At 43.6% G+C, this 13,853-nt stretch overlaps 1 protein-coding gene across 1 annotated transcript in view; it reads right to left on the bottom strand.

The window, feature by feature from the left end:
- The window catches only part of plxna3 (plexin A3), a 200,635-nt gene that overhangs the window by 21,664 nt on the left and 165,118 nt on the right, over window positions 1–13,853 (bottom strand). The window contains exons 15-20 of the mRNA XM_058389372.1: window positions 11,335–11,471; window positions 8,296–8,463; window positions 8,078–8,171; window positions 6,954–7,193; window positions 6,722–6,865; window positions 1,874–2,108 (exon numbers count right to left, since the gene is read on the bottom strand). Of these exons, the coding sequence (XP_058245355.1) occupies window positions 1,874–2,108; window positions 6,722–6,865; window positions 6,954–7,193; window positions 8,078–8,171; window positions 8,296–8,463; window positions 11,335–11,471 (1,018 nt within the window). The remainder of the gene's footprint in view (window positions 1–1,873; window positions 2,109–6,721; window positions 6,866–6,953; window positions 7,194–8,077; window positions 8,172–8,295; window positions 8,464–11,334; window positions 11,472–13,853) is intronic.

The following is a 13,853-nucleotide window of genomic DNA, read 5'->3' as shown; positions in this document are numbered from 1 at the left end:
AAAACTAAAAAAAAGACCTTATTTACTTGTATTTTAGTAAATATGTAACGCAAAAATATACGGACTGATACATTGATTGTACAACAACAATTTGAAAACATCAAAAAAGGATTATATCTAAAAAGTGGTTTATAAATTTTCTAATATACATACATACATATATATATATATATATATATATATATATACACTATATTGCCAAAAGTATTCGCTCACCCATCCAAATAATCAGAATCAGGTGTTCCAATCACTTCCATGGCCACAGGTGTATAAAATCAAGCACCTAGGCATGCAGACTGTTTTTACAAACATTTGTGAAAGAATGGGTCGCTCTCAGGAGCTCAGTGAATTCCAGTGTGGAACTGTGATAGGATGCCACCTGTGCAACAAATCCAGTCGTGAAATTTCCTCGCTCCTAAATATTCCACAGTCAACTGTCAGCTGTATTATAAGAACGTGGAAGTGTTTGGGAACGACAGCAACTCAGCCACGAAGTGGTAGGCCACGTAAACTGACGGAGCGGGGTCAGCGGATGCTGAGGCGCATAGTGCGAAGAGGTCGCCAACTTTCTGCAGAGTCAATCGCTACAGACCTCCAAACTTCATGTGGCCTTCAGATTAGCTCAAGAACAGTGCGCAGAGAGCTTCATGGAATGGGTTTCCATGGCCGAGCAGCTGCATCCAAGCCATACATCACCAAGTGCAATGCAAAGCGTCGGATGCAGTGGTGTAAAGCACGCCGCCACTGGACTCTAGAGCAGTGGAGACACGTTCTCTGGAGTGACGAATCGCGCTTCTCCATCTGGCAATCTGATGGACGAGTCTGGGTTTGGCGGTTGCCAGGAGAACGGTACTTGTCTGACTGCATTGTGCCAAGTGTAAAGTTTGGTGGAGGGGGGATTATGGTGTGGGGTTGTTTTTCAGGAGCTGGGCTTGGCCCCTTTGTTCCAGTGAAAGGAACTCTGAATGCTTCAGCATACCAAGACATTTTGGACAATTCCATGCTCCCAACTTTGTGGGAACAGTTTGGAGCTGGCCCCTTCCTCTTCCAACATGACTGTGCACCAGTGACCAAAGCAAGGTCCATAAAGACATGGATGACAGAGTCTGGTGTGGATGAACTTGACTGGCCTGCACAGAGTCCTGACCTCAACCCGATAGAAGACCTTTGGGATGAATTAGAGCGGAGACTGAGAGCCAGGCCTTCTCGTCCAACATCAGTGTGTGACCTCACAAATGCGCTTCTGGAAGAATGGTCAAAAATTCCCATAAACACACTCCTAAACCTTGTGGACAGCCTTCCCAGAAGAGTTGAAGCTGTTATAGCTGCAAAGGGTGGACCGACGTCATATTGAACCCTATGGATTAGGAATGGGATGTCACTTAAGTTCATATGCGAGTCAAGGCAGGTGAGCGAATACTTTTGGCAATATAGTGTATATATATATATATATATATATATATATATATATATATATATATATATATATATATATAATTTATCACTACCTACAAGGCACATTTCCTCAATTTACTTAATAGACCACCTCTGTTATAAACAACTGAGGAAAAGAAAATGGGCGGGGCTAATTTCTGGGCCAGAAAAAATTCCATCCAAATAAGATAAAATCCAAAATTAAGAATCTCTTTTTAAATTAAGAAAAATATATATTTTTATTATTTGATTATTACAGGTCTAGAAACCTTTTTATTTATTTATTTATTTTATTTTATTTTTAGTTATCCAAACAGCACCCTTACCCTTAAGTTTTACATTTATTTTAAATTATATTCCATTTTTTTAACCAGCTTGAGCTTGTGAACGTTCAGGTTTCTGATACACATATGTACCATCAGATTCTAAACCTCCTCACCTTCCTTGCACTCCAGAGCTACCCGGGACTCCAGGTTGTCCATCTGGAGCTGCAGGCGTTTGAGTGTACGGTCCGCATCCCTCGTCTTCCTCTTGTAGGCGATGAGGACGGCGATGATGGCTATGAGGAGGACGCCCCCGCCCGCTCCGATCCCGATGATGGCCGGAAGCGTCAGAGTGCTGTCCGAGTATATGTGGAGGGTGCCGGGGGAGTACTCCAACCCACCAACCAGAATCTAACAAGGAAAACAAGAACAGAACTTTAACACTCCCTGGAATCTCTTAGAAATCGCTCAGGATTCTCCCAGGAATTTCTCACAATTATCCTAGAAGTCTCTCAAGATTATCACAGGAATCTCCCTAGATTCTCCCTGGATTCTCTCCCAGTAATATCTTAGGATTATCCCAGGAATCTCTCAGGATTCTCGAAGGAATCTCCCTAGATTCTCCCTGGATTCTTCCAGGAATCTCTCCCAGTAATCTCTCAGGATTATTCCAGGAATCTCCCAGGATTCTCTCAGGATTATCCCAGGAATCTTCCAACAATCTCCCAGGATTTCCCCAGGAGTCTCTCAGAATTGTCCCAGAAATCTCTCAGGATTATCCCAGGAATCTCCCAGGATTCTCTCAGGATTATCCCAGGAATCTCCCAGGATTCTCTCAGGATTATCCCAGGAATCTCCCAGGATTCTCTCAGGATTATCCCAGGAATCTCCCAGGATTCTCTCAGGATTATCCCAGGAATCTTCCAGGATTCTCTCAGGATTATCCCAGGAATTTCCATGTATTCTCCCAGGATTCCCCAGGATCCAGCGACAGCTTTTTTTGGTAGCAGTAGCTTACTTAAAATGTTGTTTTATTTCCAACAGCCAAGCAAAAGGAGACCCATAAACAAATAACCCTAAAGAACTAGCTATCCAGCTGCCCAAGCTAAGCTATGTTTATAGCTAGTTAAAGTCCAAGCTTGCTATGAAGAAGTTCTAAAGTTCTAACTTTAAATATCATATAATTTAATTTAATGTAATGAGACACAAATTTGCTAGCAGGTTAACTAGCATTACAGAAGTGTCATGTGAGAAGTTAGCCTCTCATTGCTAAAATGTATCTTATCCTGTGCTGTGATGGACAGATCTGGTCACTCAGAAAGCTCACATCCACTGGGATGAAGCTCTAAAGAGTCGACGTTAACTTTCTATTTCACCGACTGAGGAATTTAGTTCAGTTGCAGAACTGCTGACTTGAATGATACGGATTATATTTGTTTACCTGAAGCTTAAAAAACCCCCTCTGCTCTTTAAAGGCAGCTAAAGCTTCGACGCAGTCGGTACCGATAGCACACGAGCTTCGCCTTCGACTTAATAACTGCTTTTTGTGATGCAGCTCGAATCCCACACAACAATTGAATCCCTGAGGATTATAATCAATGGTAAATGATGTGATGCTGTTAAAAACACCATGAGGGGGATATGCTAACAATCAGCTCAGCTGGCGGCGTGGCAAAATATATCACTGCCAAAAGACAAATAGCAATTATATAATATATTCCACAGACGGCAAAATACTGTGTTGCTCAGAGGTCATTTATTATGTTGTCTACCAGATGTTAAAGGAGGAATTTGAAAGGCTGGAAAAATTCAGTTCTGACACCGCAACCGAACAGTGACGTGCGGCGGCTCGGGGACGGCGTCATTAAGTCCTTTTTACGGTCACTTTGTCTTTCCGATTATTCTTGGTCATCGTGTTGCCATGGCAACAGTCTCGTTGGACAGACCTCTAACTCAGACAGAAAGTCTTTTTACTTTTTCCGTCTAGAATCAGGGCCGAGGTCCGCCCAGTCGTTTTGACGGACAGGTCAGACGACCAACAAGATTTCACCGGTGCCTGTATTTTTGCTTTTAGTCTTTTTACTATGGAATTTCCTCCTGGTTTTGTTGTGTCCAGGTTCAACACTGAATGTCTTTGTCATGTCCCACTCCATAGTGGTGCTTAATATGAAGCTCATATGAAAGTAGACACTTCAGACTTTAACAATTTGTAGTGTTTCATAAGTATTTCTGCTAGCCTACTACGGGTGATATATTCATAGAAAAGTTCCAAAGTAAATGCAGATATCAAACCCATTTCTGCTCTCTGAGATGCTCCAAGCAGCTCAAATCTAAATCTTTAACCACTAAAATTCTGTGTAAGGTTATCCAACAGAGGGAAAAAACACACGTCTAAAACACACTGAAAGCCGACAGAGTCCTGACTCGTTTTATATCAGACTCACAGCCAGAAAATCGTTCATTAAAAACGTCCCATCAGTCGATTTCCGTTCTGCGGGTTGTAACGGGAAACAAGTTTTGTCACAGTGTTTAAACGTTTAAAGCGCAGAGCGATACCGAACCTGAGACTACCTGTAGGAAGCTGGAGGAACCGTGCCGTGATTCTTGTGAGCGTTAAGATACAGGGGGAAGAAAACACACAGGAGCAGTTAAACAAAACTCACAAGAAGGCAGGGATTTTTTTTGCATTGATAAGCAGAAAGCTGAGGTTCACTCTGGGTTCAATCTGCTGCCTACAATAACACACACAAAAAAAGTTGTGCGTTTGAGATGGCATTAGACGCATGCGATAGAAGGAAGCGAGAATGAATCCAGGATGCTGTAAGGGCAGCGGGGAACAATCACTCGGATTCGGACAGCAGCGTCAGTGCCTGGTGTGAAGGCCACCTCAGGGGTTTGGGTGTGGCATGATGTCATCTCCACGGCACCAACATGAGTAACTCTATCTTCGAGCCGGTCTTTTTTTCCCTTTCATCTACTGTAACAGCAAAATGGATAATCTATTAATTTTCCATTCCCCCATTAGTTTTTTTTGGCCTAATTCCAACTTTTGCTAAGAAAGCCCGATCTGTGAGAATATAAGCAGCCCGCCCCGGTTAGATACGGCGCGCTACTTACATGCCAATCACATGACTTCATGAAAAGCCGCAGTGGCGCAGGTGGGACTTATAATGAAGCTCTGAGCGGAAAGTGCTAGAGCGCTGCTTAGAAACGGAGGCCGACTGCGGAGCGGTTATACGGAACTTAGCCTTTCCGTGGTCACACGTCAATTACACGCGGCGTCCTGTCGGCTTCCCTAACGACTTTCACCTTTCCGGTGCTGCCTGGGCGCTGCGTGGCTGCATGAATTATGGAGGCAGGGGAAGAGCGAAGAACAAAGGGAAGCCCAGAGAGCTGTCGATATGTGTCAGGTCATTAGACGACTGATTTCTGCGCACTATTATGCTCTCTATCATTCTTGCTCCGCCTTTTTTTTCCCCTCTTATCTTTTTTCCTGGCATTAACAGAGAGAATAGTCAGGAGAGAGAGAAAGAGACAGAATGAGAAAGTAGATTGAGAGACTGTGTGTGTGTGTGTGTGTGTGTGTGTGTGTGTGTGTGTGTGTGTGTGAAAAAAAAAGAGAGAGAGTGAGAAGCTAAGAGAAATAAACAGGGATGGAAATAAAGAAACAGTGAGACAAACAGAAAGAGAGAGAGAAAGAGAGATAGATAGAGAGAAAGAGATTGAGAGACAGAGATAGAGTATGTGTGTGTGTCTGTTAGAGAGACAAAGGAAGAGAGAGAGAGAAAGAGAGAGAGATTGAGACAGTGTGTGTGTGTGTGTGTGTGTGTGTGTGTGTGTGTGTGTGTGTGAAAAAGAGAGAGAGTGAGAAGCTAAGAGAAATAAACAGGGATGGAAATAAAGAAACAGTGAGACAAACAGAAAGAGAGAGAGAAAGAGAGATAGATAGAGAGAAAGAGATTGAGAGATTGAGAGACAGAGATAGAGTATGTGTGTGTGTCTGTTAGAGAGACAAAGGAAGAGAGAGAGAGAGAAAGAGAGAGAGATTGAGACAGTGTGTGTGTGTGTGCGAGCAAGAGAGAGAGAGAGAGAGAGAGAGAGAGAGACAGTGTGTCTGTGTGTGTGTGTGAGAGAGAGACAGAGAGAAAGAGAGAGAGAGACGAGATGGATAAAGATAGAGAAAGAGACAGAGATTGAGAGACTGTCTGTGTGTGTGAGAGAGAGAGAGAGAGAGAGAGAGAGAGGAGAGATAGAGACGAGCCGTGACTCAGAAGAACCTCCGATATCTCACTGGATCCTAATCTCCTCTTTGATTTGCACTCGGCTCGTGACTCCTCTCATCGATCCAGAGGGAGTTGGATAGTGTGCTGAATTAGTCGGGCAGATGGAATCTGAGAGCGGTGCTGAAGAAAGAAAGGGGCGGAGACTACGGCGCTGGGTGGAATTGATCCGTTTTAATGACGCTGAATGCCCGGGACTGTAATTACAGGGATACCTGACAGCATTCTGACAAATATTTACGTTCGACAAGAAAACGCATCAGCAAACCAAAGACGTTTTTCGGGTCCCTTTTGAGCAGGATTCCTTCCGTCACTCCTCTTTCCCTCCCTCTCCTTCTCTCCATCTCGCTCACTCGCTCGTCTCGTCCTCACCGCGTGTCATATTTTGAAGGGACTCGTCTGGTGGCTGGAAAATTCGGAGGGGAAAGTGCTGGTATCGGAGCGTCTCCCTAATCATAACAAACACTTAACGTGCCGTGAGGTCGACCTTTACGCGCCGTGGATTAGCATAAAAATAAATCCAAACGTAACAAATGCCACGATGCCCTGTTTTCAGGATTTGATTAAGTGAGATGTATGGGGTTCTTTCTGCTCTCCCTCAAATCAAACAATTCAGCGGTTCTGTGTGCTCGCGGCCACACATCCATTTTCTGCCGTGTTTATTAGCGGACGCGGCGAAATAAAAGCACGCTCATAAATTCTGTTTCGTTTGCAGACGTGGTGCATTGCGTCTTTACGACTCACCAAAACACGCTGCTCTCCGGTGAGGTCCGGCGAATCACAGAGCAGCTGGGACTCAGAGACCGTTAGCAGACACGGTGTTTCTCCAATCATCACCGAGTAGTTCAGGCGGGCGTTCCCTGGGGCTGGAGGAATCAGGTTTTTACCCTGGGGTAAAGAAAAGGGCATGTGTATTAGCGTTAAATACTACTAGACTTGGTTGTAATTAGAAATACATTCAATCAATCAATCAAACCTTGAGGATGATTGGAGATCCGGGTTTGACCTCTAGTATCCCGGCATTCCCGAGCGGGTCAAAGGTGGGGTTGGGATAATACGTAAAAGGAGTTCCGTTGAGGACGAGGAGGGAGGACACGTGGTCCAGGATGAAGCCGAACTCGTCCGGATGAACGCCGCTCTCGGGCACCTGCCGCTTTGTGTAGACGATGGGAGGAGCCAGGCAGGCCATGGTGGTGTCGTTCAGAACCGTACACACCTGAAGGAGAAGCGGGAAAGATGGTTTATGGCTGATATATATATATATATATAGAGAGAGAGAGAGAGAGAGAGAGAGAGATAGATTCATTCTTAACCCTGCTTTTAACCCCTGTTAGAGGAACGGGTTAATTAGAGGCGGGGTTATGAATCACACCTTTTTACCCAGGGTTATGGAACCCTGCTCTGAAGCAGAGTCAGCCTGGATTTTGCAGTGTTAACCCCACAGTCTCAGTAGGCAGCATCAAGCAGCAAATTTAGAAGGCGTGGTCCTGTGCCTGTCGCTTCAAGTAAAAGGAGGCGTGGCTTTTCAGCCAAGGGATTTGTTTTGTATACTTTTGGTTATGTGCTTGAGAATAATAACTCTTCGTAGCATTTTCCACCACCACTCCAGTGATCTGAGGCTAAATGACATTCACATGAGGTCCCTTTTGTATGACGATTACTCTCTCTACAACACTAACTACATTCCATCCCCCAAAGTTAAAATTGTCTATTGTTCATAAAACCAGATGACCATTTTATGATAAAAGTAAAACCCACCCTGCTTTATCCTCCTGAGTAGCATTACATGTTGAATATGAATAAAACACCCACTTTGAGTTGAGTGACTGCTACCAGTCATGCTTCATTACACGTCGTCCTGGAGCGTCGCATGATTTTACCTCGAGCACATCTGGAATAGTGAGAGACCCTCCTGCCTCTATTTCCAACCATATTCATTTTCTTACATGAAATTAAAAGCTACTCTCTCCTGCCTTATGCCCTCCAGGTCTTTAATAAATGTAAAACACATGGAAGGTTAGTGATAATTAGCCTCCAAAACCCAGAAGGTCGTTTCGGTGGTTTTCCTGCTGCAGAAATAGCTGTAGGGTGTGTGCTTACGTTTGTGGTCTCCAGTCCGCCGTACTTGGCCCTGACTTTGGGCTCCTGGATGGTGAGCAGGTGTGTTCCGGTCACGGTCAGAGCCGTGCTGCCACTGCAGGGACGAGACGGAGAGAGAGAGAGATGGTGTTGCTTGTGTGCTCTTCAGATTTCATATTCTCAGTGCATGCATGTGTGTGTAGGTATTGTAAATATGTGCATGTGTGTTGTGTGCTCACTTGATGATGCTCCAGTTGGGCTCGATGCTGAGGATGCTGGGGTCCTCGGTGTAGATATAACGCACGTCGCTGCTGATTTCAGCTTTGTCTATGAACAGCTTGATGGAGGAGGCTCCCGGGCCCTGAGTGGAGGCCGGGGTCACACACACAATCTCCTGCATCGTTCTCCTGTTCGAGTGAAACACAAGGATTTCATAAGTGAAGTCTTTTTTCCAGGCAAAAGCCGCACACGGTGCCTATAAGTTCCATTGAAGGAGGTGTGGCTTTGTGTTTGTCAGTACCAAAAAAGAAGGTGTGGCCTTTGTATCTGTCAGTATCAGTGAAAGAGGTGTGGCATTTGTATGTGTCAGTATAAGTGAAGGAGGTGTGGCCTGTGCATCTGTCACTATCAGTGAAAGAGGTGTGGCCTGTGTATCTGTCAGTAGCAATAAAGGAGGGGGGCCTTTGTGTCTGCCTGTATCAATAAAGGAGGTGTGGCCTTTTGTCTGTCAGTATCAATAAAGGAGGTGTGGCCTTTGTGTCTGTCAGTATCAATAAAGGAGGTGTGGCCTTTTGTCTGTCAGTATCAATAAAAGAGGTGTGGCCTTTGTGTCTGTCAGTATCAATAAAAGAGGTGTGGCCTTTGTGTCTGTCTGTATCAATAAAAGAGGTGTGGCCTTTGTGTCTGTCTGTATCAATAAAGGAGGTGTGGCCTTTGTGTCTGTCAATATCAATAAAGGAGGTGTGGCCTTTGTGTCTGTCAGTATCAATAAAGGAGGTGTGGCCTTTGTGTCTGTCAGTATCAATAAAGGAGGTGTGGCCTTTGTGTCTGTCAGTAACAATAAATGAGTTGTGGCCTTTGTGTCTGTCTGTATCAATAAAGGAGGCGTGGCCTTTTGTCTGTCAGTATCAATAAAAGGAGGTGTGGCCTTTGTGTCTGTCAGTATCAATAAAGGAGGTGTGGCCTTTGTGTCTGTCAGTATCAATAAAGGAGGCGTGGCCTTTTGTCTGTCAGTATCGGTGAAAGAGGTGTGGCCTTTGTGTCTGTCAGTATCAATAAAGGATGTGTGGCCTTTGTGTCTGTCAGTATCAATAAAGGAGGTGTGGCCTTTGTGTCTGTCAGTATCAATAAAGGAGGCGTGGCCTTTTGTCTGTCAGTATCGGTGAAAGAGGTGTGGCCTTTGTGTCTGTCAGTATCAGTTAAGGAGGTGTGGCCTTTTGTCTGTCAGTATCGGTGAAAGAGGTGTGGCCTTTGTGTCTGTCAGTATCAATAAAGGAGGCGTGGCCTTTTGTCTGTCAGTATCGGTGAAAGAGGTGTGGCCTTTGTGTCTGTCAGTATCAGTTAAGGATGTGTGGCCTTTTGTCTGTCAGTATCGGTGAAAGAGGTGTGGCCTTTGTGTCTGTCAGTATCAGTTAAGGAGGCGTGGCCTTTTGTCTGTCAGTATCAATAAAGGAGGCGTGGCCTTTTGTCTGTCAGAATCAGTGAAGGAGGTGTGGCCTTTGTGTCTGTCTGCATCAATAAAAGAGGCATGGCCTTTTGTGTGTCAGTATCAGTGAAGGAGGTGTGGCCTTTTGTGTGTCAGTATCAGTAAAGGAGGTGTGGCCTTTTGTCTGTCAGTATCAATAAAGGAGGCGTGGCCTTTTGTCTGTCAGCATTAGTGAAGGAGGTGTGGCCTTTGTGTCTGTCTGCATCAATAAAAGAGGCATGGCCTTTTGTGTGTCAGTATCAGTAAAGGAGGTGTGGCCTCTGTATCGGTCAGTATCAGTGAAGGTGTGGCTTTTGCATCTGTCTGTATCAGTAAAGGAGGCATGGCTTTTTGTCTGTCAGTGTAAGATGTGTGGCCTTTTGTCTGTCAGTATCAGTGAAAGAGGTGCTGCCTTTGTATCTGTCTGTATCAATAAAGGAGGTGTGACCTTTGTGTCTGTCAGTATCAGGGAAGGAGGTGTGGCCTGTGAGTTTGACAGGCATAGTTTTAGGTGGTGTGGACTCTTTGCCAGTCAATATCAAATTAGAAGGCGGGGCCTTTGTGTCTCTCAGTATCAATGAAGGAGACATGGCCACTGGGCCTGTCACTCCCAGTAAAAGGAAGGCGTGGCCTTTGTGCCTGTCAGTCTTACAGAAGCAGAGACACTCTGAAGCTTCTTTCAGGATTAAAGCTATTAGCACACTATTGATTTCTAGTGTATTGCATCATATTTCACTGCGTCGTATCTCACATCTCGGGGATGCTGCTTGCTAAATGGTGGTGTATTGAGTCGTTACGAATCAGTTTATCATCCATCCAATGAGAGATATAAACTCTAACTTGCTTCTAGATGATTACACACATTACATAAAAAAAACCGACTAAATCATCTACGCTGATTAGGAAAAACTGTATCATACAGCTCACATTTGAACCACAGTGACCTGAACTACTTCTAGCATCCAACTCCACCTGCATGTCACCTCTCCTTATCTGTGTGACACTAGTCTGAGATGTGAGATGTTGAATAATTCAGCAGGATTTAACAGGAGCATGTGATGCTGAAGCTAAACCGGTGACTCTGAGCATCGTTATGCTCCTTTATATACTCGTTTCCAAACATTAGCTCAAGTGTAACAGTAAAGAACACAGAACCCGTCTCTGCTTCACTGAACCCGAGGAGCAAATTTTATTTGTGTTTCATTTTTTATTTATTTTTTTTGCTGATGTAATCCTTTAACCGTGTGATGTAGCGGTCTGTATTTGGCGTTTGTTTTCTTTTTCCACGCCGAACAAATTGAACTCTTTGTCCCTGACTGATGTCCTGAACCGCAGCAGGACGAGTCCACTCATGCAGGGCAGTGTGTGATTACATCCAGCCACGCAGCGGCGCCCCCGTGTTCGGCCCCGCTACGACATTTACTCTGACTGACAGACAGCAGTATCAGTGTGGACTTTTTTGTGCTGCTTGGTCTCGTACTGTATATTTGTCTCATCATGACACGCAGCAGTGAGCTCGGGGAGTGTGAGAAGAGAAAAGTGTGTGTTCTGGCTGTAAACAGACTGCAAGATGAGCAGCGGATGAACTCCTCACCTGACAAACACGCACGGCTCATGAGCCAGGAACACGGTGACCGCGCTTCCTGCGTCCAGATACTGGCCGGACATGGTCAGCCTGGTTCCTCCTGACACGGGCCCTTTATCCGGCTGCACACGGTTGAAACTGGGTATCTGTTGAGAATTATTATTGTTATTTTAATTCGTTACTTGAATCCGAAGGAGAAGTTCGCTTCCAGAACAAAAATCTGCAAATGATTGACTCACCCCCTTGTCATCTAAGATGTTCATGTCTTTCTTTCTTCAGTCGTAAAGAAATGATGTTTTTTTGAGTAAAACTTCTAGGATTTTTCTCCATATAGTGGACTTCAATGGTGTTTAATGCAGCTTCACAGAGCTCTAAACCATCCCACTATATGGAGAAAAATCCTGAAGTGTTTTCCTCAAACAACAAAATTTCTTTACGACTAAAGAAAGAAAGACATGAACATCTTGGATAACAAGGGGGTGAGTCAATTATGTGTAGATTCTTGCTCTGGAAGTGAACTTCTCCTTTAAAATATTTAAAGCATCCATGTGTTAATGAGGCTATAATATTATACAACCACAGACGGAGTGAACATAAGAACGAGCGCTTAAAAAACCTAATCGTAAATCCCGCAATTTAAAAACACAGAGACGATATCGTAATATATTCTCTGTAATCGTAATCTATTTTCTGTTTTTGTCAGCTAAAATGTTTCATCGAAACAAACTTATACGAGGTGACTACAAGACTACATTTCTTGAGAAATGGATTTTGTGCACGAGTTCACATCCAAACATACAACACACACACGGTTCATATATCTGTAACGCCAGCCCTGCTAATTTCTGTAATGAAAACAATCTGGCTGCTTCCGTGTTGTGTGTTTAGATCATCTGTTTTGTGATTGCAGTGTGTGTGTGTGTGTGTGTCTTTGTGTGTGTGTGCGCGCCTACAGGCCTGTACATTTGTCCTTAATTAGTTGCCTGGCTGTAGTTCTGCCCTCAGTACAGCCTTCTGAATGAGTCTCTGCTATTCATTAAAACCCTCAGGAGTCAGCCAACTGTGTGTTTGTGTGTGTTTGTGTGTGTGTGTGTGTCGGTGTCTATGTGTGTGTGTGTTTTTACTGTACGAGTTGTGAATATGTCTACAGTCAGTGATGAAATATACAAGCCTAATGCTAGTGATGAGAGGAACCGAGCGGTCACGCTGGCACTGCACAACATTAAATGCAACCGTAAACAGATAAGTACACTGAATCATTCGTAAATAAACAAAAATTTGCAACCGCTGGCTGAAGGGAAACAAAAAACAACACACTGGGATGTGCGGCTTGGCGAAGAGCCTCATCGTAGCACTCTGCTGTTACTTGGTTTATTATAACAGCACATCTCCAAGTGTGTTCATTCTTTACTGAACTGAACAGAATAGAGCAGAACGACAATAGAATAACGCATGAAAGAATAGAGTAGAACTATATAGAATAGAACAATGAGACTAGAACTAGAACTGAAGAGAATAAGAACAGAACAGAACAGAACAAAACAGAATAGAATAAAATAGAACAGAACAGAATGGGAACAGAATAAAGTACAAAAGAATAGAACAGAATAAAGTAGTATAGACTAGGAACTAGGCAGAATTAAAACAGAACAATGAGAAAAGAACAGAGAAAATAGATTTAGGTCCTAATTTAACAGAACAGAATGGAAACAATTAGAATTGAACAGAATGATAGAAAATAGAACAGAATTGGAAATTGGAACAGAAACAGAATAAAGTACGCAAGAATGGAATAGGAATATAGCCGAATTAGAATTGAACAATGAGAATAGAACAGGGTTAGAATTGGACAGAATAAGAATAGAAAGGGATATAATAAAATAGAATTGGCACAGAACAGAATAGAACAGAACCCGAAAAGAAAAGAACAGAATGAGAACAGAATTAAAGTACAACAGAATAAAACGGGATAGGATCAGAACAGAATTAGAATAGAACAATTAGAACGGAATTAGAATTAAATAGAATGAGAACAGTATAAAATAGAATTAGAATAGAACAGAATGAGAAGAAAATAGATTTTGAACAGAACAGAATATTAGCCCTGGTCTATTGAGCAGGTTCAGCTGTTTATTCTTATCATTATTGTAACATTATTATAACTAATCTCCAGTTTAATATCATGGAAACAATTTTCTTTTGTATTTTATGTATGTGTGTGTGAGTGTGTGTGTGTGTGTGTGTGTGTGTGAGTGTGTGTGTGTGTGTGTGTGTGTGCATGTTGCTGTGCAGCTTCAGGGCTTAGACTAATAGATTAAATGGCCCAATCATGCAAGGCAGCACTTAAACCTCAGCAGGGTGTGTGTGTGTGTGTGTGTCTCTGTTGTTTAGCATGCCTCTTTCTACATTACTTTCCTTCCACCTCAGCTGCTCAGTCACAGGAGCTCTACGGGAGACCTGATTGGCTAACAGATTAAGGAAGCTAGAATCCTATTGTTTCCCTAACCGTGAAATCTGATTGGTCCACA

The sequence above is a fragment of the Hemibagrus wyckioides genome, linkage group LG05 (genome assembly GCF_019097595.1).
Source record: "Hemibagrus wyckioides isolate EC202008001 linkage group LG05, SWU_Hwy_1.0, whole genome shotgun sequence".
Taxonomy (NCBI): domain Eukaryota; kingdom Metazoa; phylum Chordata; class Actinopteri; order Siluriformes; family Bagridae; genus Hemibagrus; species Hemibagrus wyckioides.
Note: the sequence above shows the minus strand (reverse complement) of the source record. Positions and strands in the feature narration are given on the sequence as shown.